We start from the raw sequence: 12,761 nt of genomic DNA, 5'->3' as shown, positions 1-12,761 counted from the left end.
AGGGAGCTGAGGGTGGGAGAAGCGAAGTGACTTGCTCAAGGTCACAGGTAGAAAGTGGGAGAGCTCCACTGGCTCTGTCGGCCCGGCTCGCAGCTGGGGTGCTGTCACCTCCATGGTACTGACAGATAGGAAAGGACAGTAGACAAGACAGCTGTAGAATGAAGACATCTGGGTCCTTCTAGGCGTGAGCTGTGTGACATTAAGCAAGTAACTTCATCTCTCTGTGTCTCTTCCTATAAAAGGAGTGATGAACGACGACATCCAGGGGACATGTCATGGTCCCGTTTGTCAGATACCCTCGTCCATCTACATTAGCGCTGTTTGATTTCCCGTTTGTGGAAGCTCAGAGGCTCTGTGTTTGGCTGATGTGGTCTCAAGCTGTTCATTTCTTGTTTTTCAGGTAATGAACCAACAAGATCATGTCTGAAGTGCAAGGAACGGTTGAGTTTTCTGTAGAACTACATAAATTTTATAATGTGGATCTCTTTCAGAGAGGGTGAGTACGCTTCACTCTTTGTGTGTTGTGTGCATGTGTGTATGGTTTTTCTCCTGGCGGGGGTGGGGGGCGGGGATGAGCTCGGGCTCTGGGAAATTTCAGATTACCCAGGAGGGGATTTCCATTATTTTTCCTGCCAAATGGAAGATCCAAACCCTTAGCGCATTTCAAAATAAACCATATGTTGACAGAGACTAGACAATGCTCATTTTCTCCTCCTCCTGCCCGTTCTTCTACCTCCTCTCTTCCTACTTGATCTTTGCACTAAATCTGTCAGTCAGTGTTAAAGGAAAGTGAACTCACTGGAAATGGAGCTGGTGTAGTTCTGACAAAACCGTGTTTGTATGCTCGGTACTTGTAGGGGCCATCTTTCCAAACCACACATTGTAAAACCTGTGCCTGGATCTCTCAGAAACGGAGAATTTCCAATGTCCTGGATAAATACATCGTGAAAATATCATTGCTTCCAGTTGTTGAGGATACACTCTGAATTGGGCACATCCCCCACGGGATCTCAGTACGTCCTCGTGACAGACTCCCAGGGCCAGCGCAGATAATGGAGTGGGATGGTTACGTACAGCATCTACACATGGGCCAGAATTGTCTTACTCAATATAAACCGATAACGAAACATGAATACAAGGCACGTTTGACGTCTGCAATTACAAGAGGTGCTCAAAGTGGTTCCCATCAGTGTAATTTTAAAACAGTTATTTCCTTTCTTAAAATGTGTGCACAGTTTTTTGGTACCCTGTCCCTATATAATTCTTAGTGTTAGCATTTCCTGTTGTTGAGCAGAGGGGACACTTAGGGACATATTTTGATGTGGATGAGGACTTAGTTTTATGATCAAACATGCCTGAGGGTCAGACTCATGGCACCTACGTCCTGAAGCAGACCAGGCCATCATTTGGGTGAAGGCAGTTAGGCCTCTCAGGTCTGGAGAGAGTTCTAGGCTCTCTAAGGTCCCATCTGCAGGAAGACCTTGAAGTTAGCAGTCCCCAGCGCCCTGGGTCCTGCCTACAGACTGGGTGTGATGCCAGCCAGCGTTCTGCATCTGCCAGGGGAGTTCCCGACAGGTATGCTCTCTGATGCTCAAGTGCTAAGCATTTTTCTGCTCTGAGTCCCTCCGGAGCCATGCTGATGGTGACATGTGACAACCTCATATAGCAGGCACTCCCTGGGGAACTGGTGGCTTCAATCCAAGCCTCGTGGGCAGGGTGGGGAAAGAAAGAGCATAATCTCCTGACAGCACTAGAGAGAAAGGAGGTAGGACTTGGGGAAGCTGGCCCATTTGGGGTGTGAGGATGTATCATTACATGTGTTCTCCGTAGGTCCTTGGCATAGTAGAAATCAGACATGGGGTTGCAAAAGAAGGGGAGTTCCCTTCCTCAGACTGAGTGTAACTGTGGTCATCCAAGTGTCATGTGGTTTCTTCAGTTGATGAGAAAGGCCCCCTTGTACCTCCTCCATCCAGGTGTCCCAGGGCACTGTTACCCAGCCAGGCCACATAGACGCCTTCTCTTGATTGGCTGTAAAACTCTGTGTTGGAAACACGTGGATTCAGAACTCAGACTTTTGCACCGGAATTTGCTCTGACCCGAGAGTTACTTGCTTCTGGCACATTTATATTTGTGGATGGTCTTTCTAGTCCCAGATTACATAGTGCTTTTTGGTGATGTTTGCTCCAAGTAAACAGTCAACCTGCATTTAATCCAAAGTCAATATTGACAGAGGTGGATTCTCAAAAGAAAAGCATCTCTTTGCACCAGTCAGCACACATCATGAATTGTCACCCCTGGGCTTGGCATCCCGACTCATCCTGACAAGAAGGCAGGGAGCCTGGCATGGGGGTCAGGCCTGAATTTGAAACCAGGCTCTGCCACTTAGAAGCTCTGAGAATGCGAAGACATCTCTTCAAAACATTCTGACTCACCGTGTTATCACCTGTAAGATGGTGATGACAGAGTCTGTCTCATGGGGTCACCTGAAGGGTTACGGTGTTAATTGCAGTAATTAATATATACCGAGCAGCTAGCCTGGTGCCTGGATCTAGTGTATGCCATCTAAATTGTCCCCACTGCTAGCAGTGACACCATTGATGGAGTTATTACCCAAAAGGGTTAATGGGACCACCTTGCTTTCCTGTTTAAAAGCCCCCAGCTTCCATCGGCTCTCGCTTCAGCCCGGTGCTCAAAGCCTGCGTGGTTTGACCATAAACTTCTTCCATTTGTTGTCTGTGCTCAGACCATGCATGTCCCTCCTCCTCCTCCTAACAGCTCCTGTAAAACTTCTACCCCCGCCAAGTCCAGCTCCAACATAAACTCTCCAAACCACGTCTGTGTATTGATACTTACCTGCTGTATCCAACTGGTTTCTATGAGTCCCTGTTTTCCCTATCCCTCAAGCCTATCTTCGGTGTTTCCTTCTGTCATCCACTCACACATCCATCACTGTAAACACATGGACGCATGTGCTTATCTATTGGGGTCTATAAACAAGAAGACAGGCGAGAGAGACTCTGACCTCAAAGGTTTACCAGCTCATAAGGACACAGATACATACAGAGAAAAGGACGTGCTGTAACAAAGACAGGTATGAAGAGACACAGGGGGATCCAGTCTGGGGGGGGGAGTCAGAGAAGTGTCCTGGGAGGAGATCACAACAGAGCTGTCACCTGATGGGTGGGGGTTGGCCGTGCAGAGGAGCTGGAAAGGCAGGAGCAGAATGGCTCAGTGGTGTCAGGAAGCAGAGCCCACCTGAAAGACCAAAGTGAGGTGAAGAGAGAGAAGCGGGAGTGGAGGGGGCCAAGAGGATTATAGAAGTTGTCCCAGCCTGGCTTCAGTAGACTTGTGATTATACGGGTCTTAATGACCCAGACCTCTTCTTTCATCAGGGGATTGTGACGTCTCCTCTTCCCCACTGGGAGACGGACCTTCACTTCCTTTGTGCTCAAGAACTTCTGGAGACTCGGTGCGCTTCCCAGCATGGGTTCTGGGAGTCCGAAAGCAGAGGGAAGATCTTATTTCCTGAACAATCATTTTCTCATGAGGAAATAAATACTTAAGCGAGCAACTAATCCTAAAACTCACGATGTGGCTATTTGTGAGTCATCAGTGTACTCGTAACTCAGTTATACCCCTTTATGAGAACATGAGCCCTCATCTCTAATGTTGTCAGCTGAATGGGAGCTACGGTTTGCCCTTGGAAATGAATTTAAGTTTCATTTTACCTGTAAATCGTAATTCAGACACGATCTACATCAAACTGATTTTCTTTCTGAGTGAAGTTTTTCATTATTTGATGTTCAAATTCATCTCCTGTCTTTACTCCATGCCTTCTCTACAATTTCATTTAGGAGATTTTCTGCCCAGAGGTGTTCGATGATTTCATGGATAAATTCTGTCCTGCCCACAGATTAGTCGGGCCTACAACCAGCATGATCAGACCTGACGGAAGAGATCGGATGCCCATAGAAATGTTAGGATGGAAATCCTCTTGGAACAGACTCACCTGCTTTTTCTCTACCAGGGGGAAACTGGTTGGGTCAGAAGTCAAGTGATGCCTGAAAGAAAATGCCAGCTTGTGTTTGTGCCCTGGCGCTCCCCGTCACAGCCGAGTGTCCAGGGAGAGGCAGCTCCTTGTGAAATCAGCCAGCGAGCCCTGTTGTGCCCTAATAGACTCAGAAATACGATTATCTTTGCTTGCCCGAGATCAATTAATTGATTTGTCTGGTTCTATCAGAAACAATCCTTTTTTTTGTTTTTCGCTTCTGTTATTGAAATTTGTTGAGATGCTTTTCACCCATCCCCACACTTTTGAAAGGAGGTGGGGATTACCATGTTGCCCCGAAAATAAGACCTACCTGGACAATCAAGTCTAATGCGTCTTTTGGAGCAAAAATTAATATAAGACCCGGTCTTATTTTACTATAATATAAGACTGGGTAATATAATATAATATAATATAATAAATTATATATAATATAATAAATATACAATATAATACTGGGTCTTATATTAATTTTTGCTCCAAAAGTCTCATTAGAGCTGATTGTCTAGCTAGGTCTTATTTTAGGGGAAACACGGTATAGATGGTCGAGAGCCCCACTGAATGGTGAGTCTTGCACAGTGAAGGAGCTGGGAGGTCTGGGTGGAGGTGAACTTACAAGGTCAGCATCACCAGGCCTTTGACAGGGGTGCACTTGTCAAGACAGAATGTCCCCTCGACAAATGGTCAGTGGGGACGATTTTCCCATTCCGGAAGCCATGGATCTAAATCACCATTTCATTTCCATGAATCTCCGCTGAGCAAACCAAATCACCCCTTGTTTTTGTTTAAGTCTGTTTGGTTTAGGATTTTTATGTTCCATGTAGCACAATTTGCATAGGTAGAATCAGTGGTCTCTGAGAGTCTTGCTCGTCAAATTCCATAATTATTACTTCCATAAAAACTTGCTCTCATCCTCCTCATAAAACGGCATTATGAGAATGATTTTTATGGAGAGCGAACAGAGGTTAGTTACCTGCGTGCCTGTATAGATGGACGACTGGGTGGTTCTTCTAACAAATCCACATTCCTGGTAACAAAGCCCCTGCCCCATTTTTGCCTCTTTACCTTTGAATCCGTGACTTCTGAGCCACTGCTGCTTTAAGCCTTTTATCCTCTGAGGACACACTCAGCAGGTCTACAAAGCAGAGAGCCTTCCAGGGGGCAGAATGTAGCCCTGCAGAGATGAAAAGCCTCTGATGGTCTCAGAACCACCCACAGGGGCCAATTACCTCCTGGTGGAATCAAAGGCAGAGAGGGGGATGCCCGTGGTGGGTAATGCGGTCCTTTCTAGTTTGCTCCTCAGAGTGCTTCTTGCCCGCTGGGCCTGTCAAGGAGAGTGAAAGCACCGGTGTTCAAGAAGGTAGTACAGTGAGAGGGCGCAGGCTCGGGTCTGCGACCTGAGACACACCTGGGCTCTAATTCCACTTCTGTTACTAGCCAGGTGCCACGGGCCAGTTCCTAACCTTCTCTGGTCTCAGTTTCTTCACCTGTTTTGCAGGATCCTTGCTATCAGTCAACGGGGTAATATTTATAAAGCGCCTAGTGAAATGGAGGTCCAGGTCTTGCAGTGCTGCCACCACGATGGCCTAAGCCCACTATAGCCTCTGGAACCACTGATTACAACTGACACTGGACCAGACGTCCTCCGCTGGTTGGTGCGGGGGCTGGAACACAGGCTGAGCTGGTCAGACTCTGAACTGGGTGTTTTCCCTACGGTTGAAGCAGGTGCTTTATACTCACCGTGGCTAACCCCCCAGGAAGGGGTCTCCTTGCCAGGGGGACACTCAATGGACTCCATGCTGAATCACATTGGCTTTAATGGGAGACATCCTGGTTTTTCCCCCAGCTTTATTGAAATATAACTGACATATAACATTGTGAAAGTTTAAGGTGTACAGTGTGATTTGATATACGTCTGTCTTATGAAAGGATTATAATAAGGTTAGTTAACATCATCACCTCACATGTTACCATTTTGTCTGTCTGTGCGTGTGTGTGTGAGTGGTGAGAACATTGAGGATCTATTCTCTAAGCAATTTTGAAGTACACAATACGTTTCTAAAGAAATAGCTTTAGGGACACTAGTGAAATAGAGTCAATAGAGATATACTAAACCACAGATGCTTCTTTTCTAGAAGGTTCTTTGACTGGATCGTGAGTCAGAGTACAAAGTGGAAGAGAGTGAGGTCCTTAACTATTCTTATTTTGTTGCCATTATTTGCCAACTATTGCTCAACAGCAATTTTAAATGTTTTTTTTTAATCAAATTTCCTCATTTTAAACTTCCAGTTGCACCACACATTTATAAATTTTCCTCACTATATATTTACTTTTGTAATCAGTGTTCTCTCTCTCTGTCTCTCTTTGTCTTTTCACTAAGCGAACACTATTTTATATGCACATGTGTTTTCCTTTACAAAAAATATAATAAACTAGTTCTCTATTTTTTTCTCTTCCCAACGTTCACATTTGCCATTACCTTATATGTTCCTTTACAACGTGTTTAATAGTTGCAAAGATTTCCATTGTAGGGTTCCATCATAATATATTTAGTCAGTGCTCTATTTTTGGACATTTCACTTGTTTTATATAAAAAAACAAAAATGCATTTCATTATTTAAAATTTGTCATGACATGTTTTTCTGGATTAATTGAGGAACATTTCACTCCTGATAATGTAAACAAAATGCCCTGAAAATGAACAAATTTAGCTGCCTAAGTTCCTGGTAATGTTGATGAAGATTACTACTGTTTGATCGAGCGCTTTTCTCACCAACAGGTGAGGGAGGAGATGGTCTTCAGCCTAACAGTCCGTGCTTACCCCCGAATTTTCCATGTTCCACCTCCTCCTAACCCCCCGTGAAAGGCAGTTTACAAACCTCGGGGGAATTAAACACTGATTAAAAATCATCATGGCATCAGGCAGTAGAGCTCATTTTCTGGAGTGAGAGGAGCTTTTATGGACAGCAGAAAATCTGAAAATCTCCCATCGAGCTGATGCTTCGTCTCCATGACTCCACACATCCCAGAAATTTACGTGCAGGTAGATGAAGTTACTGTTCGGGGCCTTTTGGGAAAATGGAAGATGCCATCGGAAGTCTGGCCCTCTGCTGCTCTTCCTAAAACTGGGCAGATCTTTGCTTTCACCAGTGTGCTTTGTGTTCTCCCAAACGGGTGAAATTCCACACTTTATTTGGAAAAAAAAAAAAGAAATCTCTTTAGTTTCATTTGGTGAAAGCATCTCCTAAGTGCTAGGTCTCAGCCCATGAGAGTCAGCCAGAATTTCACTGGACAAGAAAAATGTTAAAAACGTGTATTATTACAAATAGCCTCTCGTAAATTCTGCAAGGAATATAATATGTTATCCCTAAATCATAGAGGAGGCAGAGGCGAACGTGGGCTCAATGTCTGGCTCGGGTTTGGACATTTCTTCGGGTGGCCAGATGGAGGGGTTCTTTGGGGGTGCCTGGACCCAGAATCTGTGTACTCTCTCTACCCCACCAGGCATGTGTTATTTCCCTTGGGTTCAGACTTGGGTGTTCAGAAGTTTCCAGACCTAATCTATTCACTCCCCCTTGACAAAAGTTCTTTAGCTACATAGAACCCTCAGAGATGAGCAGTTGTTCCCCTTTCCTCACCCATCAGAGCTTTCTCTCGCACTAACCTCCGCTAGCGGGTAGGTGTACTGTCCCTCCATGGAGTTCCCATTCACGTCGCCACAGGTGAGACAGACCAGGGTTCTTGATGTATTTATAAACTGTTGTTGCTTTTCTCATTCAGGAGACACTGAGCTCGTGTTCTCGTCGGCTCTGTCCTAGGAATTCTGGGCAGAACAATGAGAGACACGGAGCCATCAACCCGCGTTGCTCACAGCAAACCATGGGAGGTGGAGATGTAAGTCCAGGAAGTGATGTCAGGAATGGAAAAAGGCAAAGCACGGGCAGGGTGCTGAGGGAGGGCCTCCCCTCCCCTGGGAGGCGTCTGGACAGGTTACCGGGAAGAGAGGGTTCACTAGTCAGGGAAAGGCTGGGAAAGAACAACAGGGGCAAAGGCCTGGAATGGAAAAACTCAGGCATCTCCTGGGCAATGCCAGGGGGCTGAGCAGGGCTGCATGCAGGTGGTATCTGGGTGCGGGGGGCGAGGGACCAGCCGTGCTGCAGGCGGATGGATAGGATCGCGAAGGGCGGATTTGTTGTGTCCCGGAGCTGGCATCACAGCTTGTAGAGGAAGGAGGGCTGTGACCCTAGTAAGTAAGGGAGTGATTTGATTGTGTGTGTTGAAGAAATGAGGACACTTTGGAAGCAAAGAGGATGACAAGCGGGAGAGGGAGGAAAAGGCCGAAAATGGTGGGGACAGTCAGCGGGAGAACAGCTGAGAAATGTTGGGGCTGTGGAACCGGGGAAAATTCAGTGATTTTACCTCATGTTGATGCAGAGAGAGAAGTGGCAGAGATAGTCAGCTGTACCCTTGGGGGAATGTGTAGGTTACGCCGAGAAGGAGGACCAGGCAGCCCGAAGAGGTGGTGAGAGTCCAGAGGTCTGGACGCAATGGGGTGTCTGAGTCCAGAAGCCAGGTAGGAATCTGGGCTGTGGTTCATCAACTCAGGGGTGTCCGTGAGCCTGGCTGAAATTCTTAGTGCATTATGACACTCAGTGAGCTCAGACCATGTGCCGGGACATTCACTGGATCACTCACCTGATGTTCTTGACAGCCCTATGAGCTAGGTGTTATTACTTCCATTTTATAGATGGGTAAACTGAGGCCCAAGGACACCGGGCTGGCTATCCCATAGCAGAGTCAGGGCTTGAATTGAAGGCTGTTTTTTTCCAAACTCAGTATTATCAACACTGTTCTTTATTCTGTTGGTGAGACTAGGCTCCAAGAGAAAATTTGCAATGTAAGTACATTTGAAGGTGGAGAAACACGCAAAAATGTTTGAGCGGGAGCCCAAACCATGGGAAGAGAGCAGAAATCACAGAAGAGAAGAAATGTGAGAGCCTAAATGAGGGGGCTTCCGGCAGGGTCAGATGTTGCAAAGGGATCCAGTGCGTGAGGACCCTAAAGTATATTGAATGTGGCCTCAGGCAGTCAACAGCAGCCTTTGTCAGAGCCCACTGTCTGTGTGGTGAGACAGCAGCTCGCTGGAGGGCCTGTATGCGAGCCTGGGTGGGAGCTGGTCCAGCACAGGAAAGTGTCAGCCGTACTGGGGGCAGCTGACCCATAAACTAGGTGGCGCAGAGGAGAGCTAATGGGCAAGTGGCTTGGTCATTGGCCACCTGCCTGATACACTGTCCTAACTGACACTGCTGGGACAGGGGAGGGCGACAGAGAAGGCTCCTGGGGGAGGGGAAGGAGAGAGCACAGGGAGGAACGTGAACCCTTCCCTCTAGGGCCAGTGCAGGAGGGGCGAGCACGGGGTGCTTGAAGTAGGGGAATGAGCAGATTCGGGTTAGAACGTAGTCAGTGCTCCCCTATCTGAGCCCCTCTTTACTGGGTTAGGTGCCGTACTTGAGCTGGGTGGCGGTGGCGAAGGAGACGTTTACCGAGCAGTGTGACAAAAAGGTTTCTCATCGAACTCCAAATCCTATGGATCAGTAGTTTTTGAGGCTGGTGTAAAGCTCATATCCCACCACCTCTTTCTCCCCGTGGAACCAGTATACCATGGAATCACTTTATTCATAGGTGGGAAAGACCCTAATACTTATTTTAGTGCAGGGTGTTGAGAAAACATTGAACTATCAGGATTAGGCATAGTCAGGGATGCCGAGATGGGATTTCTTCCTGCCTCTCTCTACCCCAACTGAGATAAATCATTAGACAACTGTTTAGAGACAGAGGGAGAGGGAGATGGGAAAGAGCAAAGATAAATGGATGCGTGGGTCCCAGGAGGGCTCAGGGTCCATCGGCGGAGCTGTCCTTACTAAATACAGGGAATAATAAGCTGTAGATAGAAGACCAGACGATTCTGGATATTTAAGGCAAAGTAACCCTGACTTTTATTAAAGTGCATCCCATTCAATCTCTCCGGCTTTAGCCAATAAAATTGGCAACGCTTCTCTATCTATACTTACTGCCTGGTCACCTAATCCCCCGGGTTTAAATGCCGGCTATGTGCCACTGGCTTCCAGATTTATGTCATCCCCTCAGCCTCTCTTCAGACTTCTCCAGAAGGCATTTGACCACACTCAGTCATTTTGCTCTCTAAAAGGCCTCCCTGCCCTCGTTCCAGCCACACTGAAAACCTGGTCCTCACCCTCCCAAACCGCTCCCCTGCACAGCCCGTGTCAGTGAATGGCAGCTCCATCCTTCTGGTGGTTGGGGTCACACCTTAGGGCTCTTCTGGATAGCTCTCTGTCTCACACGCCAAAGCCTCTTCAGCCGGAAATCCTATTGGCTCTACCTTCAAAATGTATCCCGACTATGACATTTCTCACTTCTGCTATACTCTGCTTTAAGCCACAGGATCTGCACAGCAATCTTCCCTTGTTGCTGTCTAGTCCCCTCAGGACACAGAAGCCGAATGGTCCTCTGAAACTCTCCAGTGTATGTCTCCTGTAGGCCCATCGTTGAGGCTTAATTTGCCAGGCTGAGAGTGTTCAGGTTTGTCAGCACACTGCCAGGTGTCCCAGATTTGACAGATGGAGGGGAATTCAGAGCCCCAGAGGTCTGGCTGGAGCAGAGAAGGATAGGGGACATCTCCTCTTTCTCCCTGGTGCCACAACTGGACTGTGCCAGCCAAGGTGTCTGACTGGGGCGGGTCCTTCACTTTTGTTCCCTTACTTTGTGACTAAGTCATTCACGGGCCTGTGGATTGTCGATGGCCACAGGGAGTGATGGTTTGTGTTCTGTCTGGAAAGCACCCATGACCTCGGTGTGCATTGGGACACCATGTTAGGGGGACCCTGTCTCCCCAGTGAGCAGTCCGCTCCTCTTGGAGAAGACAGCTTTCTGCCACAGACCTAACTTCACGTCCCTCCACCCATTCTTTCTTTGGCTCATTTACTTTTCTTCACTCTTCAAGCTGTAATCACTACCTATGTGCCGGTCAGGGTGCTAGGTGTCAGGGACCCAGAAGTACCGCACGCAAGACCTTTCTCTTGAGCTCCTAGCGCCGTGTTGGCCGGCGGGACTCTGAGGCACATTGTGAGCTCTTGCTACACGCCCGGCCCTTCGCCGAGCACTGGCAGGGCCTCACTTAATCCTCACAGAAGCTGAGGCAAGTCCTCTCTACACCCGCCTTCTCTGATGGGGAAACAGGCCGTAGAGGTCGTGCAAGGTGATCCGGGAGTTCCCCTGAGGCAGAGGCTAGTTTGTCTTTAGAGAATTCAAGAAAAACCGAGAGTCAGAGGTTGGGGTTCTCTTCCAGTTTTGGGGTGTCAGATGTTTTCGCGGGAAGATGGGGTGGTTCGGATGGCTGTGGCCCCGGATAGAACTGGTCGAGAGGCTGCCTTAGTATCACCAAGTCCTCAAAAGCCAGGTGTTTGGATGAATGAATGAGGGGGCAAGTTATTATCCAGCCAAGGATGCCCTTGTGACTCCGGCAGCTGACAGCGGTCAGCCTCCCACCCCCTGGCCAGTAGGACTTAGGGTTTTGGCGTTCTGTTGCCTGCAAGCTTTGTACCTGCCCTTGCACTGCTGAGGGCACGCTTTCCGTCTGCAGTGGTGTCCCTGCTATCGCCTGCTCACCATGTAGCTTATTGTCTGTTTTCAGATGTCACCTAGCTCAGGAGACTTTCCCATGGCTTAGGCTGTCTCAGGACCCTCCCCCAGGCTTTCCTTTGTTCTCACACTTATGCTAAACACCTCCGCATGGTACAGCAAGGACCTAGCCTCCAAGTCCCACCAATTCCCATTTCCCAAGCTTGCCATTCAGAGCTGGCACAGAGTGGAGCTCGTTTAGAGCTTTTCAGTAAATGGATGATTTGGGTTGGAATATTTTGACCCTCCTCATGTATTGAACAATAAAACAGTATTTATTGAATGTCTACTGTGTAGGTGACACAGTTCTGAATGCCTCTTTCATGGTTATGACCCAAGCAGAAAAGTCCCAGCTCTCAGGCCACTCCGGTCCAGTGAGAGGTCTCATTCAAACCTCCCCTTGCCAAGTAATGAATTCAGTTTGAGATCCATGCTGTGATGTGAAGAGCAGGTGGCCGTAGGAAGTGTGACAGGAGATACCTCATTTAGATTGAGGGCTGAGGAGAGGGCTTTTGGAAGAAGTAACATTCAAGGGGAGAAGTTAATTAAGAAATAGCTGGGTTCTCTTGGAAGGAATGAGGCCCCAGGCAGGAGTGTCTTAGCTCAGACAATGATGTGAGACCACTGTCACCGCCGGAAGGTGAGCTACTGCTTTCCTCTCCAGGAGCGACAGCCCAGGACGGCATACGAGGGAGCGTCTTCCTACGGGAACCAATCTCAGAGTTCTCAGAGGGCCCTGCCCAAATTCTGTCGGATGTCTGTTATCCCAACTTCAACTCAGTCTGCTGAAAGAGCAACGGAGGCCAAGCCAAACCCAACCCAGGGCTTTGGGAATAGAGCAGGTCACTCTGGAGTGAAGACTTGTCTTCACGTCTCCGATGATTGGTCAGCACTGTCAGGTTACTGAGGACTGACTGTGTTGTGCTTGGCGTGGGGAGACCTTTCTGTAGTGCAGGGTTTTGTGGTTCAAAGAGTCTGACAATCGTGGTTTGAAATCCCGGCTCCACTGCTTCTT

The 12,761-nt window shown here is 47.9% G+C and overlaps 1 protein-coding gene across 1 annotated transcript in view; it reads left to right on the top strand.

Annotated features, from left to right (window-relative positions):
• Positions 1–12,761, top strand: part of FAM135B (family with sequence similarity 135 member B) — a 185,756-nt gene that overhangs the window by 72,707 nt on the left and 100,288 nt on the right. The window contains exon 2 of the mRNA XM_033126537.1: positions 401–496. Coding sequence (XP_032982428.1) covers positions 420–496 — 77 coding nt within the window. The 5' untranslated portion in view covers positions 401–419. The remainder of the gene's footprint in view (positions 1–400; positions 497–12,761) is intronic.

Source organism: Rhinolophus ferrumequinum, chromosome 14, assembly GCF_004115265.2.
Source record: "Rhinolophus ferrumequinum isolate MPI-CBG mRhiFer1 chromosome 14, mRhiFer1_v1.p, whole genome shotgun sequence".
In the NCBI taxonomy this organism is placed as follows: Eukaryota; Metazoa; Chordata; class Mammalia; order Chiroptera; family Rhinolophidae; genus Rhinolophus; species Rhinolophus ferrumequinum.
The sequence above is the reverse complement of the archived record's forward strand: the minus strand, read 5'-3'. Positions and strand labels throughout refer to the sequence as shown.